The 21,645-nt window shown below is 39.2% G+C and overlaps 1 protein-coding gene across 1 annotated transcript in view; it reads right to left on the minus strand.

Annotated features, from left to right (window-relative positions):
• Positions 1–21,645, minus strand: part of GALNT7 (UDP-N-acetyl-alpha-D-galactosamine:polypeptide N-acetylgalactosaminyltransferase 7 (GalNAc-T7)) — a 196,191-nt gene that overhangs the window by 80,938 nt on the left and 93,608 nt on the right. The window contains exon 2 of the mRNA XM_006864524.1: positions 8,286–8,746. Coding sequence (XP_006864586.1) covers positions 8,286–8,746 — 461 coding nt within the window. The remainder of the gene's footprint in view (positions 1–8,285; positions 8,747–21,645) is intronic.

Raw genomic sequence — 21,645 nt, forward strand, 5'->3', positions numbered from 1 at the left:
CTGGAGAAGGATATCATGTTTGGTAGGGTGGAGGGTCAGAGAAAAAGAGGAAGACCCCCAGCCAGATGGATTGGCAAAGTTGCAGCATCAATGGGCTCAAGCGAGGCAACAAATATGAGGTTGGCCCAGGTTAGGGCAGTGTTTTCTATCTATTGTTTATAGGGTCGCTATCAGTTGGTACCACCTCAATGGCACCTAACAACAATAACAAATTTATCTCAGAACCAGGTAAGAAAAGAATTATCTCCTATGTGAAACATTCACATTAATGTAAAATGTCTTAAGTACACACACAACCCCTCTATTTCTCACAGGCAAACTTAAGGAAGTTATTAACAATTAATCGTATTAACATTTGCATAACTCTTAGAATTTTCAAAGCACATTGTGTCTATTATTTCACTTTGTCAATGCAACTAAGATAGCTTTCTACAAAACAGAAATGAAATAGGTATGTAGGTGGGAGGAAAGGCTAAATATTAGAAGCAGATGAATTTGCTTAACAAGTCAAAATATGTAATTCATTTATTTGAAACAAATTAGCTTAGATTACATACCTCTGATTGTTTGCCTTCTTGGGTAGAGACAAGGCAAAAATAACCTTCATGTACTGACGACATCAACAATTCATAGTAAAGGAAATAAAATTCTGAACTTTATGAGATGGAAACCTAGCATGTCCACAAATAGACCTTACCAGCTGTCCTCACAATCAGGCTCCTAGACCTGACTGGCTCTGCGTGAATTCACCTAACACCAGGGAACAAGTTGGCTTGGGTAAATGAGCTTTGGGCAAAGTGGGCTTGTTCTAACTTTACCACACTGTTTCTTTAATGGCACCATTCTTCCTCGTGCAATTGAGTTTCTTTAAAACAGGCTTTACCTTAGAATTATCTTTGATTCTTCCTCCTACTCAATCGGCTGCCAAGGCTTACTGAAATGGAATCTTCTGTTCTCTTAACTTTGAGGTCTCTTTTTTGGTTCTGTACTCTCTGAGGCATTGGTGGGTCAGGGGTACAATTCTAGCCTTCCATATGCGAGACCCAGGTTTAATTCGTGGCCAATGTGGTGCTTCCAGACTAACATAGATTAGGTAGAAAGGGCTGGTGATCTATGTCTAAAAATCAGTTCATGAAAACCTTATTGATCACAATGGTCTGAACTGAGCAACATTTTGTTCTATTGTGTATGGGATTTCCATGAATTGGGAGCTTACTCAATGGCAGCTAACAATAACAATGACCTTCACTGCTGAAGTTGTTACTGTAACAGGTCTCTACATCCTAGTTCATTCTAGACACCTCCACCAGGCTGATATTCCAAAAGCTCTCTTTATAGACCTTCAGTGGCTCTTCTCTGACTACTAAATTTAGTATAAACCCATTGCTCAAGCGGATTCCAACTCTTAGCGACCCATAGGAGAGAATAGATGTGCTCATGGGGTTTCCAGAGGAGTCCTGGTGTGGTGCTGTTGGTTAATGTGTCAGACTGCAAAGCCGTTTGATGTGCAAGGTCGGCAGTTCAAGCTCACCAGCCGCTCCTTGGAAACCCTATACAGGGTTGCTATGGGTCGGGATCAACTCAATGGCACTTAACAACAACAACAATCTTTACAGAAGCAAACTGCCACATCTTTTTCCCATGGAGTGACTGGTGGATTTGAAAGGCTGACCTTCAGTTAGAACCCGATTGGACTGGTGGATTTGAAAGGCTAACCTTCAGTTAGGACTGTGCCACCAAGCCTCCTTAAACTTAGTACAGACTTAATGAATGGAATTTAGGTATTCCAAATATGAGTATGCCTATTACCAGCTTTGTTTCTTTTTACACACTTTAAACTACCAGCACATTTTACCACTTGCTTTCCTCTTAACCAGTGTCTATTTTCATTTCTTCTATCTTCATACCATCTTCCTAAAAAAACCTTACTCATCCTTCAGGGTTCATTTCCGATGTTGCTTCCACAAATCCTTTGACTCCCCTGTAGTTTGACGTGGCCTCTTACTCTTCCAAACCATGTTATTTTGCTCACACGTTTTGTCTGGCTCTTACTTCTTTAGATTGCTGTATTCTTTCTTTTCTCCCCAGGAGCTGAGTATACTCCTTGAAGGCAGGGACTACATTTTCTCATTGTTGTATCCCTTAGAGTACTCAGCACAGTTGCCTTGTACATTGAAGATAATTATTATCTGTTGAGCCGTGAAGACAATCATATACATTTTTTTAATATAGAAAATAACCATGAAGGCAGATGATCATTCTCAGCTCAAGCCTCTAAAAAAAGGAAGTAGGTTTCCATCTCACTTGAAATACTATCCCTCATTATTTTAGCAAGCTATCAACAGTCAGTAAACTACTTAGTGAATGTAATTCAAAGCTACAACATACATAAGCATGAGTCCTATTGGCAGCTGGGCAATTCTGTCCTGCTTCTAGGATAGAGAATATTCATCTGAGAAGATTCCAGGGGAACAGCCACAAAAACGAATATGTTAACCACAGTGTCAGATGTCACAGTTGGAAAAATAGCCCAAAGCTTGGCTTCTAAGCTTTGCAGATGGCTCACCATATGACTGACAGGGTCAAGAGAAAAACTAAGATCTGTCTTTTAAAGCTGTAGTGAACCAGGAACACCCAGCCAGTTGCTGATCGCCTCTGCAACATCTTCTCCATGAGGAATACTAGTGTATGTGTGTGAAATGAATGTGTGGTATGTTTTCAGTAGGTTGTCGGTAAAAAAAGAAAAATGCCAATGTGCATATTAGAAATATGTAATATTTAGGGGGTATCTTATTTATTCTTTTTGAAAATTCTTAAGATTATCTACATTCTATCTTGTGAATAACTCTACAATTTGTTTACTCTAAGGAGGCCTGGGAGTACAGTGGTTAAGCAATTGGCTGCTAACTGAAATGTTGGTGGTTTGAATCCACCAACTGCTCCATGAGAGAAAGATGGAGCAGGCTCCTTACATAAAGATTACAGCCTTGTAAACCCTATGGGACACTTCTATTCTGTCCTACAGGGTCACTATGAGTTGAAATCAACTCAGCTGCACTGATTCATACTCTACACTTAAGTGTTTAAAGAAGAATAAAATCTATCTCATTTGTTATGAAGGAGTAAGATAGGATCTAGGTTTAAAAAAAAAAAAAACACCTGAGACTTCTGAGGGTTATTATGTTTGAGTATTTTACAAAGAAATCGTTTTCTCCGAGCATAAGATTTCGGAGGAACTTAGAAGCATTTGCTAAGATAGTGTTAGGTATTTTTACTTGATGTTGTTGTTGTTAAGTGCCGTGGAGTCGGTTCCGACTTGATAGGAGACACAATACTTTTAATAATGATGGAGAGACACATACAACATTCCATTTCTAGGTACTAATCCAGCTGTGAAAGAGAAAAGAATAAGAAATAGACTGGCTTATAAAAGACATGAGAGAAGGAAAAAAGAAAAAAAAGAAAGAAGGTGAAGTGAGGGGAGGGGAAAGGGAGAGAGAACAGCAGAGTAAGGACTTGGAGAGGAGGTTCAGACACCCAATGTTATTGTTGTTAAGTGCCGTCGAGTCGGTTCCAATCCATAGTGACCCTGTAAAGGGTTTCCAAGGAGCAGCTGGTGAACTTGAACCGCTGACCTGGCAGTTCAAACCGACTTTGCAGTCCAGCGCATTAACCCAAAGTCTAAAACTTTCAAAGGAAAGATGATCACAAAGGTATGGAAAGAAGCAAGATAATGTAGCTAAGGCAGTATATGACATGTAAATTTTCCATCAAGAAAGTGATTGGGAACATCAAAGTCAAATAGTAACTGAAAGCATTCCAGTTTTGGCAAGTAGATACCTGACCCCAAAGGAACCACAGCAAAACAAAACAAAACAAAACAAAAAAAAAACCAAAAACCACCACCACCACCAAAAAACCCCATTATTAATATTTAACTTTCTAACCACCAGGCCTGTGAAAAACACTTTTAGTCTATTATGTCATTTAATTCTAATGCCAAACCTGAGGTATAGGTATTATTAGACTCATTGTGAGGATTAAGGATTAAGCAATTGAGGGGTAAAGAGGCTAAGTAGCTGATGCAAAATTACGTATCTGGTAGTGAAGACAGGGTCTAAACTGGCAGACTCCATTCATTCACTTTCTCAATCAGTATTTACTGAGCAGGTATTACTGTGAGTACCTGGTAACCAGAGTCCTGGTGTGGCGCTATGAGTTAATGCGCCAGACTGCAAAGCCATTTGAACTGCAAGGGCAGTGGTTCAAGCTCACCAGCTGCTCCTGGGAAACCCTACACAGCGTTACTATGGGTCGGAATCGACTCAACAGCACTTAACAACACAACAGCACCAACCTGGTAAAGTAAATTAGATATAGCCCTTGCTCTCAGGAGCTTACTGTCTAGTAAGAAAGATAGCCAAACATCAACTAAGCAAATCAATTATCTACTACATAATTTGATAAATAAAAACAAAGAATGAAATGACCAGAGAACAGGAATAGAGGGAAGCAAGGCATTACCAAATTAACATAGTTAAAGAGGTCTAATTGAGACCTAAAGGACAGGAAGAAGTCAGCCTTAAGAAGAAGAGCAAAATAATTCAAAGAAGAGGGAAGAGCATGTGTAAAAGAAGTGAGAGGTCATAACTACAGCATTGTGAGCACTGGGTATAGTACCAAGAGGAGGTGGGCAAGGCAGATAATAGAGTCAGAAGAGTACAGAGACCATAGCAGGTTTTTTAATAGCTTGAGTTTAGTTTTTAGTGTGACGGGAAAGCACATAATGGTTTTAGATGGTCTCGATTTGTGGTCTGAAGAGATCAGACTGCCTTTGTGTGAGTAACAACAGTAGATAGGAAGAATCAAGAGTGAAACTGGAGAGACCACCAAGGAAGATTCTTACAGGATTCTAAGAGGGATGAGAGTGGTTGCTTGGGCTTCTTGGGTGGAGATAGTGCAGATGAAAGAAATGGACTGGTGTGAGATATATGTTAGTGGCGGAAAAAGAAGCTTTGCTGGTAAACTGTATTTGAGGCGTGAAGGAAAGGGAGACACAAAGGATGGCTCTAAAACCTGTGCACTGCTCTGTATCTTGTATGTCTTTGGATTTCTTCTGTGAAAAAAGTAGCTGGATTTACACTATAGTTTTAACAAATTTTAATAACTAGTTCATGTATTAAATGTTCAGAATCACAAGTCTTCCATACTGCTAAAGTCACATTCTGATTTTAACAGCTGCACTGTAGGCATATTGTCCAGGAAGAGACATAGAGTTGTGGTGTGGTAGAAGGAGAAAAGACTTTCAAATGCCAAAGAACCTAGAGTTGAATTGCAGCTTTGCCATTTAGCTGCACAAATGCAGAGAGGTCACAATTCAGAGTTCCCAACTTTACATACACAGGTATTTTCAGTTTGATGGTGAGCATTACGTAAGGTGGTGGTGGTGGTAGTGGTGATGTGCTGTGGAGTCGGAACCAACTCATAGCGACGCTGTACAGGGTTTCTGAAGTTGTAAATCTTTATGGGAGCAGAAAGCCTCATCTTTTTCCCGTAGAACAGCTGGTAGTTTCGAACTGCTGACATTGAGGTTTGCAGCCCGATTCATAGCCACTATGCTACTAGAGCTCCTTTTACTTAAGATAAGTTGTATTAAATCCTGGCATGTTAGACTCGTTCTCACTTTCCCTCCCCTTCTCCCCCATTAGTGATGAGAATGTGAACAAACAGCTATATTTAAGAGCCCTGGTGACACAGTGGTTAAATTTTGGCTATTAACCAAAAGGCTGGCAGTTCAAACCCACCAGTTACTCTGTAGGAGAAAGATGCGGCAAGATTACAGACTTGAAAACCTATGGAGTAGTTTTATCCTGTCCTATAGGATCACAATGAGTTGGAATCCCATGACGATAGGTTTTACTTTTTTGTTTGTTTCTAAGTGCTATGAAGTAGGTTCTGACTCACAACAACCCTACAAATAGGGTTTCTGAGGAGCAACTGGTGGGTTTGAATGCCAATCTTGTGATTTGCAGTCCAGTGCTTTCTGATCCTACAGCACCACACCAGGAGTCCAATAAGGTAAGCTTGGAGAAAGCCCAGTCACAATTTAACTCTAGCCCAGACTGTCTTTTTATATTACAACAGGAGTGTAAAGTACCTTATTACACTCTGGATTCCCCTAGAGCCCAGCAGTTTTAACTGTGAGATGAAAGGGATATATATAGTTTTGTTGTTTTAGTGCCTTGAGTTGGTTCCAACTCATAGCAACCGTATAGTTTCCGAGGTAGGTTTAAACTGCTGACCTTAAGGTTCAAACTGACCTTGAAGTCCAGTGCTTATCCTATAGAGCCACACCAGGACACACATACTCTCTCTCTCTGTGTATGTATGTATATATATACACACACACATACACATATATATATGGTGGTGGTGATGTGCCGTGGAGTTGGTTCCGACTCATAGTGACCCTGCATAGGGTTTTGGAAGCTATAAATCTTTATGCGAACAGAAAGCCTCATCTTTCCCCTGTGGAACAGCTGGAAGTTTTTATATATATATATGGTGCTATGGGTTAATGCACTGGATTACAATGTCCATTTGAACCACAAGATCAGCGGTTCAACTTCACCAGCTGCCCCTTGGAAATCCTATACAGGGTCATTATGAGTTGGAACCAACTCAATGGCACTTACCAACAACTATATATATCTATACATATATCAGGAATATTATCTCAGTCATTTTATATATATATATATATATATATATATATATATATATATATATATATACATACACATACGCAGTTGGTGCATTTGAATTGCCAATCTTGTGATTAGCAGTCCAGTACTTCTACTGCAATGTCACACCAGGGCTCATATGTATATGATATATACAGATAGATAGATAGATAGATAGATTTAGATATATAATGATGGGGGCAATATTCCTGGTACACACTCCCAATAAGGCTCTAAAGATTCTATTAAAGGTGCCAATGATACTCACGTGGAATTTTAAACTACAATAGCCACCCTCACCACTTGGCTAGTAGGGTTAGTAGATAAAATATAAGACATTCAGTTAAATATAAATTTCAGAAAAATAACAAGTAGGGTTTTTTGTTTGTTTTTATGTATACTCCATGTAACATTTGGGACATTTCTTTCTTTGCCTTTTGTTTTTGAAAGTATAACCAACATCTATCAAGGGTTAGGAGTACTGGTGTGGTGCTGTAAGATAAACACTGGACTGCTAACCACAAGATCAACAGTTCAAACCCACCAGCTGCTCCATGGAACCCTATACAGGGTCGCTATGAGTTGGAACGGACTTGATAGCACTTAACATCAATAACGGAGTCCTGGTGTGGCGCTATGGGTTAATGTGCCAGACTGCAAACCTGTTTGAATTGCAAGGTCAGTGGTTCAAGCTCACTAGCCGCTCTCCTTGGAAACCCTATACAGGGTTGCTATGGGTCGGGATCAACTCAACAGCACTTAACAACAACAACAACAACATCAGTAACAACCAAAAGTTATGAGTTAGAAATTGGTCATATAAATATATGATATGAAAATAATTTGAAGATTTAGGCCAGATTTTTAGCTGGTTGATATTTAAGATTTTCAATTTCTGCTTATAGTATTGATGGGGGAAAATAAAGGAAATCCAAACATCTAGTTAATTATATAAGAAACACACAGAGCAGTGTTACTACTTATTATTCCACAACATGATACGGAGCTTGCTCCAGGATGAAAATCAACACACCAGTTATGTTTGGCTATAAAACAGTTGTCAGCTGAACTAAACAAAGGCTTAATGGTGTTACTGATTCACAATCTGGTGCGAGCTCTTTTTCACAGAGATAGGTCCAGTCTGGGGACAACATTTTGAGTAGCACTGATGGAGAAGGCTCGAAGCTTCTCTATATGGTACCTGTACTATGATGGCATATATAAAAGGCCCTTTTCATTCTGACCAGTTTGATGACCTTGTTGTTATTGTTGTGTGATGTTGAGTCAGTTCTGACTCATAGAAACCCTGCATAGGGTTTCTGAGGAGCAGCTGGTGAGTGTGAACCACCAACCTTGCAGTTCAAACCAACCTTGAGGTTGAGCGGTTATCCTACAGCGCCACACCAGGACTCCATAGATCCTCTTATTTCCTTGAAATAAAGGCATCAAAATGTTCTCCATTCTAACAATGTGTAACTAAATTTAAATATTTATCAAAACAATAGTTGCCCCAATTTTAGAAAGAAGAGGATGTGTGCTTACTCTTCTTGACGTAATTCATTGACGCTGCGGTCCAGTGAGATCATGTCACTTGCCACCATGTTAAATCCAAATTCTTTAATGCTGGCTTGAACAGCAGGTTTGAATTCTGGTCCCAAAACCAATGGCTTGGCTTTCTCTCCAGGGCCATCAACCATTCCATGAGGTTCAGGTTCTTTGGGTTCAAAGTTACCGAGGATCCCTGGGCGTAGCACAGGATCATGGTAGGTGAATGTCTGAGGCTTAAATGTGAGATACTGCCTCTGGATTATGTCTTTCTGGGAATCTCCGCCAGCATGGTGTTCATGTTCATTTTTGGCCTTGTTTTTTCTTCTAATAGACTCTAAATCCACTTCTACTCCTTCAACATGAGGCCATGGTACCACAGGTTTGAATCTGTCATCCCCAGGAGCTAATCCATTGCCTCCTCGGTTAGGCATGGGATTATTGACATCTCTGTCTTCCTATATAAAAGGGAGGGGGATATATAATGAGTACATGAAAGCAAACCACCACAGCAGAGTTTATGATATTAATTTTATGGTACAAATAAGAGGCTGAGGTAATAAAAAAATAATTTAAATGTGAAATAGAACCAGGCCATTAATCAAGACTTCATATTAGCATACCAAGAAATAGGTTCTTTACTCACTTCTTAACTCCAAAATAAATGAAAAGAATGCATTTTTATTCTCTGCCCCCCCCGCCCCCCCCCCCCCGTCAATCTATTCTCCAACAATACTTGGTTAATAAAGCAAATTATTAAGGGTTAGAACAGTGAGGTTCTAGCTCTTTGATTAAAATGGACACTTTAAAATAGGTCATGTTGTACTTTCCAATCATTCAGTGTACGACAAATATAATTTTCTGTCAATGATACAACAAGATGGTGGCAGTGGTACTAGATGTCATCCATTAGTAGAGACAAAGTGAACTGGAGCAACTGTAAAACAGGCTAACTGGTCCACCACTTCACTGACTACTAAGACTATAAATATGGTTCCTTAACAGATTTATAATAGAATTAGCACCATCTAACCAAATTATTTTGTACAGTGTTAAAACTATCTTTAAAAGCTATGCTAAAAGCTTTGTTTTAAAAAGAATCTAGAAAAAAGGCTCCAGGTGTGATGTTGATATACAGGTTGTTGTCTAAACTAAAAATACAAGTTGCTATAGTTTATTCAGAGACAAAATTCTCTACAGAAAAACCAGTTAATTCTGATTTTAGTTTAGTTGATGCTAAAGTTTTTTGTAACAGTTGGCTAGAAAACGATTTATCTTAGAGATTTCAAAAATAATTTTTTTAAATATCTACTTAGCAATATAAGCATATGATACAAAATTCAAAGGATCCCAACAGGTTCATCATAAAGAGCAAATTTTCCTGTACTCTCTTCTGTGGTGAAAACCACATCTACAAATCTCTTGTGAATTCTTCTAGAAGTGTTATATACATATTAACATACATACACATATATGTTACAGAATTTTTAACAGATATAAACTTCATGCTTATCTTCCTTCAGTAGTTGTTTTGATTTTTTCTATTGACTTAAGGATTCTTTGTCCAATCTTTAATTGTTGGTTTTCCTTAGGATTCTTTTAGAAGCCTTGTTGTCATTCCATCCTCATACTAGGTTATCTCAACATCTTTTCAAGCTGAGCAATCAGTTACAGATTGATAATTGCTACATCCATTTTCCAGCCCACATCACAATTCTGATCTAAAGACCTTATAATCAACTGTTTCCTGAACACTTCTACTTATGTCTCTCTGGTATCTAAATTTAACATACCCCCAATTGAATGTACCATCCACCCTGCCTCCCAAACCTGATTAGCTCAATGCCAACCCTATCTCAGAGACTGGAAACACCATTTACTCAATTGATGAAGTACAAATCTGCATGTCATCCTAATCTTCTTGCTATCTTTTAACATCCAGTCAATTGCTGAGCCCAACCAACTTTTATCACCTAAATAATTCTTGAATCTGGATACTTCTCTCTATATTTCTCACTACCATTGTCTTAGTTGACGTCATCCTCATCTGTTAACAAGATCACTACAATAGTAATAATAGTGATGACTGTCAACACTATGTTCTAAATGCTTTGCATATAGTAATTTATTTAATCTCATTAACCAGGTGCTTTGAGTACCAAGAATATATTTGACATATTGAACAGTAATGACTGAAGACCAGACAAGTTTTAGGACAACACTGAAAACATTATTCATGAAGAAAGCAAAAGGTCATTAAAAAAAAAGGGAAAGAAAGATAAATGGATGTCAGAAGACCCTGAAATGTGTTATCGAACATAGAAAACTTAAAGCAAATGGAATAAAAGAAGAAGTAAAAGAGATGAACAGTAAATCCCAAAGGGCAGCTCGAGAAGACAAAGTATTAAAATGAAATGTGAATAGACCTGGAGTTAGAAAACCAAAAGGGAAGAACACACTCAGAATTTCTCCATATGAAAAAAACTAAAGAAAAGACTCAAGCCTTGACTTGCAATACTCAAAGATTCTATGGTAAAAATATTGAACAATTAAGAAGCATCAAGAGTAGATAAAAGGAATACACAAAAATCTTGTATCAAAAATAACTTACTGACATCAGCCATTTCAGGAGGTAGCATGTAAACAAGAATTGATGGTATTGAAGGAAGAAGTCCAAGACACACTGAAGGCATCAATGAATAATAATACTCTAACTCTAGGAATTGATGGAATACCAATTGAAATGCTTCAACTAACTAATGCAGTGCTGGAAGCACTCACTCATCTATGTTAAGAAATTTAGAAGTAAGCTACATGGTCAAGAGATATATATTTGTGACCATTCCAAAGAACTGTGACCTAACAGAATGTACAAATTATTGAACAACATCAATATCACACACAAACAAAATTTTGCTAAAAATGATTTAAAAATGGTTGCAGCAGTATAGACAGGAAACTGCCAGAAAGTCAAGCTGGATTCAGAAGAGGATAAGGAACCAGTAATATCATGTTGAAAGCAGAGAATACCAGAAAGATGTTAACATGTGTTTTATTGACTATGCAAAGACCATGGACTGTGAGAATCGTAATGAACTATGGATAACATTTTGAAGAATAGGAATTCAGAACGCTTAATTGTGCTTATGTAGAACCTTTACAAAGCTCAAGAAGCAATTGCTCAAACAGAACAGGAAGATACTGCACAGTTTTAAATCAGGAAAAGTGTTCATCAGAACTGTATCCTTTCACCTGAATGCTGAGCAAGTATTCCCAAAATATGAACTATTTGAAGAGGAATGCAGCATCAGGATCAGAGGAAGACTCATCAACCACCAGCAATATGCAGAAGATACATCCTTGCTTACTGAAAGGGAAGAAGACTTGAAGCATTAATTGTTGAAGATCAGAGACTACAACCTTCAGGATGGATTACAGTCAATATAAAGAAAAAAAATTCTCACAACTGAATCAATAAACAATATTATGATAAATGGAGAAAAGATTGAAGTTGTCAGGTATTTAATTTTACATGGATTCACAGTCAATGCCCAGGGAAGCAGCAGTTAAGAAATCAAATGACATATTGTTTTGGGAGAGTCTGCTGCAAAGCACCTCTTTAAAATGTTAAAAAGCAAAGATGCCACTTTAAAAGCTAAAGTGAACCTGACCCAAGGAATGGTATTTTCAGTCACCTCACATGCATGCAAAATTAATAGGGAACAATGAATAAAGAACATCGAAGAAGAACTGATGTCTTTGCATTATCCATCAAGTGTCAGAAGAACAAACAAATCTGTCTTGGAAGAAGTACAGCCAGAATGCTTTGTAGCAGTGTCTCATGTAATTTGGATATATTATCAGGATGTACCAGTCCCTGGGGAAGGACATCACGCTTTGTAAAGTAGAGGGTCAGTGCAAAAGAGAAAGACCCTTAAGGAGAAGGGTTGACACTGTGGCTACAATAATGGACTCAAACATAGCAACGATTATGAAGATACAATCAGATTGTTGTTGTTGTTGTTAAGTGCTGTCGAGTTAGTTCTGACCCATAGCGACCCTGCATAGGGTTTCCAAGGAGTAGCTGGTGAGCTTGAACTGCCTACCTTATAGTTCAAACCAACTTTGCAGTCCAGCACATTAACCCACAGCACCACACTGAAGTATTCTGTTCTTTTGTATATGGGGTCACTATGAGTTGGAACCAGTGCAACAACATCTAACAATGATTACCATCTCTGTTTCACAGACAGAAAACTGACAGAGAAGTTATCTGAGATCAGAATCAGAAAGTGGATAGAGTAAAATTTGAACCTAAGACATCTGAGGCAAGTGTTTACATTCTCTTAACTGTAGTGTTTCTTTTATCCTAATGTGTGTAGGGTCCTGGTGTGGTGCTGTAGAACAAGTACTGGCTTGCTTACTGCAGATTGATGGTTCAATCCTAGCTGCTATTCCTTGGAGACCCTATACTTGGTCACTATGAGTCAAAAACGTAAAGAAAACAAAAATCCTTACCACTGGACCAACAAACAACATTCTTGGCAATGGAGAAAAGTTTGAAATTGTCAAAGACTCCATTTTTCTCAGATCAACCATCAATGGACTCATGGAAGCAGCAGTCAAGAAATCAGATGTATTGCATTAGGCAAATTTGCTGCACAAGACCTTTTTAAAGTGTTCAAAAGCAAAGATGTCAGTTTGAGGACTAAGGTGCACCTGTCTCGAGCCATGGTATTTTCAATGACCTCATGGTCATGTGAAAGTTGGACAATGAATAAGGAAGACCATAAAAGAATTGATGCATTTGAGTTATGGTGTTGGGGGAGAATATTGAAAGTTCCATGGACTGCCAAAAGAAAAAATAGGTCTGTGTTGGATGAAGTAGAGCCAGAGAGCTCTTTGGAAGCAAGGTTGGCCAGACTTCATCTCTCATACTTTGGACATATTGTCAGGAAGGACCAGTCACTGGAAAAGGATATAATGTTTGGTAAGGTGGAGGGTCAGAGAAAAAGAGGAAGACTACCAGCGAGATGGACTGGCAAAGTGGTAGCATCAATGGGCTCAAGCGTAGCAGTGATTGGGATCGGGCAGTGTTTTGTTCTGTTTTGCACAGGGTCACTATGAGTTGGTACCTACTCCATGGCACCTAATGAGTCAAAAGTGACTTGATGGCACTTAACAACATTGCTTCCCTTTATTATTTTTTTCGTAGATACCAGTTATAGTGACTTTGAAAAAATTCAAACATGAATATGTTACATTCCCTGCTTAAAATATTTCACTTGTGGCCCACTACTCTCCAGAGAGTCTATATGCCACTTACTTCTCCACCATTTTTCTGTAAAGGGCCAAATAGCCTATTAGGCTTTGCAAACAAGTCAAAATTATTCAGGTTTGCTGTTGATGGACATGGCTGTATTTCAATAAAACTATAGTCCTGGTGTGGCGCCGTGGGTTAATGCACCAGACTGCAAAGCTGTTTGAACTACAAGCTTGGTGGTTCAAGTTCACCAGCCGCTCCTCGGAAACCCTATCCAGGGTCACTACAGGTTGGAACCGACTCAATAGCACTTAACAACAACAACATATTTACAAAAAGAGGAAGTAGGTCAGATTTGGCCCATCAGATGTAAATTGTAGTTGCTGACAAATGCAGTAGATTATGAGTTCTGTAAAGGGCAAAGACCATGTCTATTCTATGCAGCATTGTATTCCCAATGCTTAGAGGTTGGTGGTGGTGCTGGTTGTTGAGTGCCAGTGAGTCGGTTTTGACTCACAGTGACTCTGTACAGGGTTACTGACGCTATAAATCTTTACAGGAGCAAAAAATGTAATTTTTCTCTCCTGGAGATTCAAACTGCTGACCTTGTGGTTAGCAGCCCAAACTGTAACCCATTACACTACCATGGCTCTTTATGCTTGAAGCCTGGCATGCATTAATTCCTCAAAAAGTATTTACTGAATACTGTTGTTGTAAGGTGTCCTTGAGCTGGTTCTAACTCACTGCCACTCTATATACGGTTTCCAAGACTGTAAAACTTGGTTGTTGTTGTTAAGTGCTGTCAAGTTGGTTCTGACCCATAGAGACCCTATACAGGGTTTCTGAGGAGCAGCTGGTGTGCCTGAACCACTGACCTGGAGGTTCAAACTGACTTTGCAGTCTAGCACGTTAACCCCATGGCGCCACTTTACGGGAACAGAAAATCTCATCTTTCTCCCATGGAGTGGCGGGTGGGTTTGAACTGCCAGTCTTGTGGGTAGCAGTGAAGTGTTTATCCTAAAGTGCCACACCAGTGCTCATTTACTGAACAACTGAATGAATTAATTCTAAAATTTCTGCTTTGGTTATGAGAGATGGTCTGAGAAGAAACCAGAAAGACAAAGAATGGAGAATAAAAAATGAGAGATAAGGGTTTGGACCAGATAGAACCTTCCTGTCAATATCTTATGAATTTAACAAGGGAGTGAGACAAATAACTTCATAGTCTCTGCACAGTATTGTGCTCTTAATAATGTTATATATAATACTCACTAGAAAAATTGAATTTGCTCACTTCTCAAAGTCTATATGCCATTAAATCTCAAGCAAAACTAAATATAAGAATTGTCTTTCTAACCTCAAGTCAATTAAGAACAGTCATGTTAAATCTTAATGTTACATGATTCAAAAAACAGCTACCAAGCAGTGTAATACTTAACTCTCCTGAGGAGGAAAACTATACACTCCTCCCTGAGAGTGAATGAGAATCAGTAATGCTTTCATGACTCACTGGAACTATAATACCTTCATAAGCACCAACTGATTTACTGTGCAGCCCAAATCAATGAATCACTCTAGGCTAGAAACGGAAAAGAGAATCAGTAGATAATCTTCCAAGATCAGCATACTCACGTGGTGGAAATGTACTGAAAAATATAATCACTTATCAACAGATAGTAATTATGGATCAGATCAGGTCAGGCTACTTATACCTTATAAAGTCATATATGCAGCTCTGGTGGCACTACAGGACAGACACTGGACTGAACCATAAGGTTGGCTGTTCAAACCCCTCAACACTGCAGGAGAAAGATGCAACTGTAATATAAGCATTAGACTGCAAGATCAGTTTGAACTGCAAGTTGGCAGTTCAAACTCACCAGCCGCTCCTTGGAAACCCTATACAGGGTGGCTATGAGTTAGAACCGATTCAATGACACTTAACAACAACAACCAACATTTACAGTCTTCAAAACCCTATACAGGTCATGATGAGTCAGGATAACTCAATGGTACTTAACAACATATGTATCCACGGGATTAAGATGACACTTTCTGCTCCAGCAAACATTTAAAAACTCGGAAACCACATACAGGGTCGCTATGAGTCGGAAAAACTCGACGGCACTTAACAACAGCAATTCTGTGGTTATGAGTCAGGACCAACTTTATGGGACTTAACAACACACACATATACACATATATAGGAGTCCTGGTATAGTGCTGTGGTTTAATGCACTGGACTGCAAAGTTGGTTTGACCCAAAAGGTCTGCAGTTCAAGCTCACCAGTAGCTTCTCGGAAACCCTATACAGGGTCACTATGGGTCAACAACAACATATATACATAAAATCACTACACTACCAGAGCTCCATACACACAAGCACACACACACAAGCACACAAGCACACACACATATATACATACATACATATAAGAGCCCTATTGTGACTCAAAACCACACAGTCAGCAGTTCAAACCCACCATCTGCTCTCAGAAACTCTACATAGGGTTGCTATGAGTTAGAACCAACTTGACAGCACATAACAACATATATGCATATGAATATATATGGTCATTGTTAAGTGAACATATGACTATACATAAGCTCATTATTGTTGTTAAGTGCCATCCAGTCATTAAGAGTTTAGTTTTCTAGGGTTTACTCATCATTTCAAATCCATATTAAGTTTGTATTACTTTTATTTCCTTAAGACCATTTTTGAAAACCCTGTTGGATTCATATAATTTCTACCAAGGCATGAGCATCTTGGAAAATTTTATATATAATGTAGGACTTAGTATAAGCACTGGACTGCTAACAGTAAGACGGCAGTTTTACTCATCAGCCACTCTCAGACACCCTATTGTTGTTGTTAGTTGCCATTGAGTCGGTACCGACTCATAGCGATCTTATGCACAGCAGAATGATACACTGTCCTATTCTGGGCCAACCTCACTATCATTGCCACGTTTGATCCCATTGACGCTGCCACTTGGCCAATCCATCTCACTGGGAGTCTTCTGTTTCTCTGACCCTCCACCCTACCAAACATGATATCCTTCTCCAGCAACCGATCCCTCCTGACAATATGTCTAAAGTATGAGAGATGAAGTTTGGCCATCCTGGCCTCCAAGGAGCACTCTGGCTGCACTTCTTCCAACACAGATCTGTTGTTTCTTTTGGCAGCCCATGGCACTTTCAATATTCTCCTCCAACACCATGACGCAAAAGCATCCATTCTACGGTCTTCCATATTCACTGTCCAGCTTTTGCATGCACATGAGGTTATTGAAAATACCGATACAGGTTTGCTATTAGCCCAGAACTGACTTCATGACACTTTAACAACAATATACATACATACATTGTTCAGTCAATTCCAATCTTTGACCATGTGGCTACTAGTCTAGTGCTTACACTGGAGGACCACATCAGGACTCCCATCTCCCATAAATGCACACATATGTATGTATGTCAGAGCTGACTTAATGCCACAGAAAACCACATTATTGACTAGAAAGTGCAGTAGCTCTGAAGGGTAAGCACTGAACTAACAACCATAAAGTCAGGGGTGTGAGTCTACCAGCTGCTCCACGGGAGAAAGATGAGGCTTTCTGCTCTCACAAAGATTTATTGCTTGGAAACTCTGTACATTGCTGCTATGGGTCAGAATGGACTTGACAGTGCTTAACAACAGCACCAACAACATACATATACACGTGTACGTATATATACATATTTGCTGCTGTGTTGTGTCCAGTGCTTATCCTAAAGTCCTACATTATGTAAACTTTTCCCAAGATGCTGATGCCTCAGTAGAAATGATATGAATCCAAAGAAAAATGGTCCTAAGAGCAAATAAAAGTAATGACTTGTTTAGATTTGAAATGCTGAGTAAACCCTAAAACACTAAACTTTTAATGATGAGCTTATGTAGCATCTTATGATCTCTTGAGAAATTACTATTTAGCTGTAACAAATGGCCACTGCTGAATAATATACATACTATTTGCTTATCATTCAACATGACAAGTCAAAAATCAAGCAGTGATTTTCACCAGTAGATCAGGAGTGGAGTTCTGCTGTGGCATGGTAGGATAAGCACTCAACTGCCAGGTCAGTTTGAACTGCAAGGTCGTGATTCAAACTCAGCAGCCTCTCCTTGGAAACCCCATACAGGGTTGCTATGAGTCAGGACCAACTCAATAGCACTTAACAAGATCAGAGGTAGGAAATAAATGCCTGCTGGCCATATAAGGCCCATAAAATAATTTTGTCTCGCCCTGCCAAGGCAACTGCAGTTCCAGCCATTACACTGTTGTTGTTGTTGTTAAGTGTCTTCGAGTTAGTTCTGGCCCATATCGATCCTGTATAGGGTTTCCGAGGATCGACTGGTGAGCTTGAACCACCATCCTTGATGTTCAAACCAACTTTGCAGCTCAGAGCATTAACCCACAGTGCCACACCAGGACTCCAGCTATTATCACATTGGTGGTGGTGGTGGTGGTGGTGGTGGTATGCCATGGAGTCAGTTTCAACTCATAGCAACCCTGCATAGGGTTTCTGAGACTGTAAATCTTTACAGGCGCAGAAGGCCTTATCTTTCTCCAGTGGAACAACTGGTAGTTTTGAACAGCTGAACTTGAGGTTAGCAGTCTGACTTGTAACCACTACACTACCTATTTGACCAAATATACCAGGCAAATTTTGTTTTTTAAAAAGCCTCTATTATGAATTGAGTGATACTTTACCTAGAAGAACATTGGTTTTGCACTCAACCAATTATATTGTTTTATTTCAATGATTACAACCCTCTCCATGCACCATCAGTTAATAGTATTTGCCTCTATTCTCTCTCTTTTTTTGATGTACACAAAACATAAAGAAATATATATTCTTAAATTTAAACCACCAAAGGGCACACTTTGCAAGGCAGCCTCCTGCCCACCGGCACACAGCCCTTCTCTTTCTATGGGTCTATAGTCCTCAGTTGCTCTATCTCTCCATGTCATCATCTCTGACTCTGTCTCTGGTGTCGCTGCTTCTCTGGTTAGGATCCCATGTGCCTCTCATGCTTTTCCCTCTTGATGGTCCTAGGGTCCTCTGTTCCTGGAATGAAAAATTAACTATTCCCCACTTAGCAGGCTAAGTTTTTAAATTGATAATTCTGTATAGCCCAGGAATGATGTCATAAATTTTGGCAGCAAAAAGGTTCCCTACCCCTGCTCTAGACAAACAGTATGTTTAAACTTAAATTAGCAAAATCACATCAAGTTCCTTCCTCTAGCTTCACTTTCTCACTAACATAGAAGGAGCAGAAGAAAAGGGGCAAAGAAAACAGGAAAGGAAGTGATAAAAATAACTCAGGCATGGATGTTAAGGAAAACTAGAGTGCCCATGTAGTCTCACCGACATGTGATAGAAAAAAAGGGACAGTATAGAATGCTCTGACCTCAGTGCCCTTGTTTCTCTCTGGTTAACTAGAAACAGATTCTACATTAATACCTCCCCTGCTGCCATTTTGCATTGAATGCAGATCATCAGAGTTTGCTTTCTTCAGAGGGTACAGAGCTGACTACATTGAGAATGTCCCTATTGGGCATGAGGGAAAAGACAGATGCAGATTACCCCAATAAGCATGGTAAGTACAAACTTACTTGTGCATGCTTACTAATTTATAGTGAACAATTGCACATATTGTTGTTGTTGTTAAGTGCTGTTGGGTTGGTTCTGACTCATAGTGACCCTGTATAGGGTTGCCAACCTTGAGGTTCAAACCGACCTTGCAGTTCATTGCATTAACTCATAGTGCCACACCGGGACTCCAGTAAGTGAGCCCCAATTTACCTTGCTTACAGGTATTCTGTCCCTGTCAGGGAATATAAATTTGAAAAGAGGATGTGATTCTTTAGCAAGGTGCTGTGGAGTTGGGAAAGAGGCAGATGTCAACCATACCTAGAAGCAGAATCTTTGATGTGATGAAAAATAAGAGCCTGTTCACTAGATTAGTAAGTACAGGTAAGCCCTTGCTTACCTTGCTTAGTGGGTAATCTGACAGTAGGGAAAGGTGAGGGCCAAGAAATTTATCTGTGCTTAACAGGAGGGACAAGTCACTGGAGAAGGATATCATGTTTGGTAAGGTGGAGGGTCAGAGAAAAAGCGGAAGACCCCCATCGAGATGGACTGGCCACGTGGCAGCATCAATGGACTAAGTATGGCAACAGTAGTGACGTTGGCCCAGGATTGGGCAGTATTTCATTCTGCTGTGCATAAAGTCGCTATGGGTCGGTACCAACTCTATGGCATCTAACAACAACAACAATCAGGGTTTAAAATGGATAAACACAAGATCCCAGCCTTGAAAATCTAGCATATTATCTCTTATGGGAAAGGAGTTTATTCCAAATACATTTTAAGACTAGCAAAGTAGGACGAGGCTTAAGGTCACTATCCAATGGCAATACTGTGTTACCAATTATGGCAGAAGTGAACAATGGAGACAGGTGTATCTTTAGGTAACTTTGCTGTTGTGTGCAGTTAAGTTGGTCCCAGCTCATAGGGACCCTACATAGGGTTTCAAGGCTGTAAATCTTTATGAGAGCAGAAAGCCTCCTCTTTCTCCAGTGAAGTGACTGAAGGATTCGAACTGTTGACCCTGTAGTTAACAGCCCAACGTGCAACCCGCTATGCCACCAGGGCTCCTTAGTTAACTTTATGTAAATAGATAAACACAAACATTCTAGACAAGCTCTGGGTGTGGCTTAAAAATAAGGTGCACAGGTAAAGTATGAATTTCAGCTAAGAATTATTTGCTGAAAGAAATTAGTAGACTCACTTAGAAGAGATTCTTATTCTTTTTTAAAGAATCAAAGTCAGGATAGAAAACAAAAAGGAACCAGAATGAAGGCAACAGCATGGCTGACATAGAAATGGCTCTACCAAAAGGAATCCAAGTCAGCAAATGTTATACTATACATTAGAATTTGGTAGGATAACCAAGACAGAGAAATGTACAGTAAGTAAGTCAGTTTGATTCAATTTGCCCTAGGAACTGAAATGTTGAAACTCTGGGGTAGGGAAAGCTACCTACTGCATAAAACTTAATATCTATTCCTTTTATTTTCTCTCAAAACTTGTATCTGATATGCTGTGGTAACCACAATGATGAGCACTTAAATGGGTGCTACTGTTTTAATCTCTGATTGGAAAGATTTTACCAAGTTTCAAATGAACCAAAATGCCACTCCTCCTTAACTAAATAAGTAAAATTTCAAGTCCAGGTTTACAGGATAGGCCTATAAAACACAGCATATAATATGGGTCACTGTAAATCAGAACTGATTTGACAGCACTTAACAACAACGTCCTATATTATGGAGCCCTGATGTGGCGCTGTAGGATAAGGCACTGGACTACAAGGTTGGTTTGAATCACAAGGTTGGCGGTTCAAACTCACCAGCAGTTCCTCGGAAAACCTATACAGGGTTGCTATGAGTTGGAGCCAACTCAACAGCACTTAACAACAATAAATCCTGCATTATGGGAGTGTGGTAGCTCTGTAGGATAAGCACTGGACAGGGAACCATAAGGACGGTGGCTTGAGCTCATCAATTGCTCCACAGGAGAAAGATGAAACTTTCTGCTCCTGCCTCAAAAACCCTAAACCGGATTGCTATGAGCAAGAAGCAACTTGATGGCATTTAACAACAATCCTGTATGATATCCTGAGAAATACTAAAATAATAGATGTCTTCCTAAAACATTGGCTATATAATATTTTTGAACATTTAATCATCCAAATGAAAAGGAGATTTTCATTATAAAAGAAACTCCCAATAAATATCAAATAGTTAACTAGCATTTGCAGATTTGAATTTCCATGTACACCATTTGGTATCCTTAAAAGAGGCACCTATCTACATTATATTTTTCAGAAGATCTTGGTGTATCTTACAGAATAACTATAGTCAACTATAGACTATCTAGATATGTATGACAAGACAAGTTTTAAGCCTTGGGTTCGTTTCCTCCAATTTCAACAAAAGAAGAGTTGTTTCTTAACCATCATTAGAATAAGATAAAATACTTTTG

Source organism: Chrysochloris asiatica, unplaced genomic scaffold, assembly GCF_000296735.1.
Source record: "Chrysochloris asiatica unplaced genomic scaffold, ChrAsi1.0 scaffold00066, whole genome shotgun sequence".
Classification (NCBI taxonomy): Eukaryota; Metazoa; Chordata; class Mammalia; order Afrosoricida; family Chrysochloridae; genus Chrysochloris; species Chrysochloris asiatica.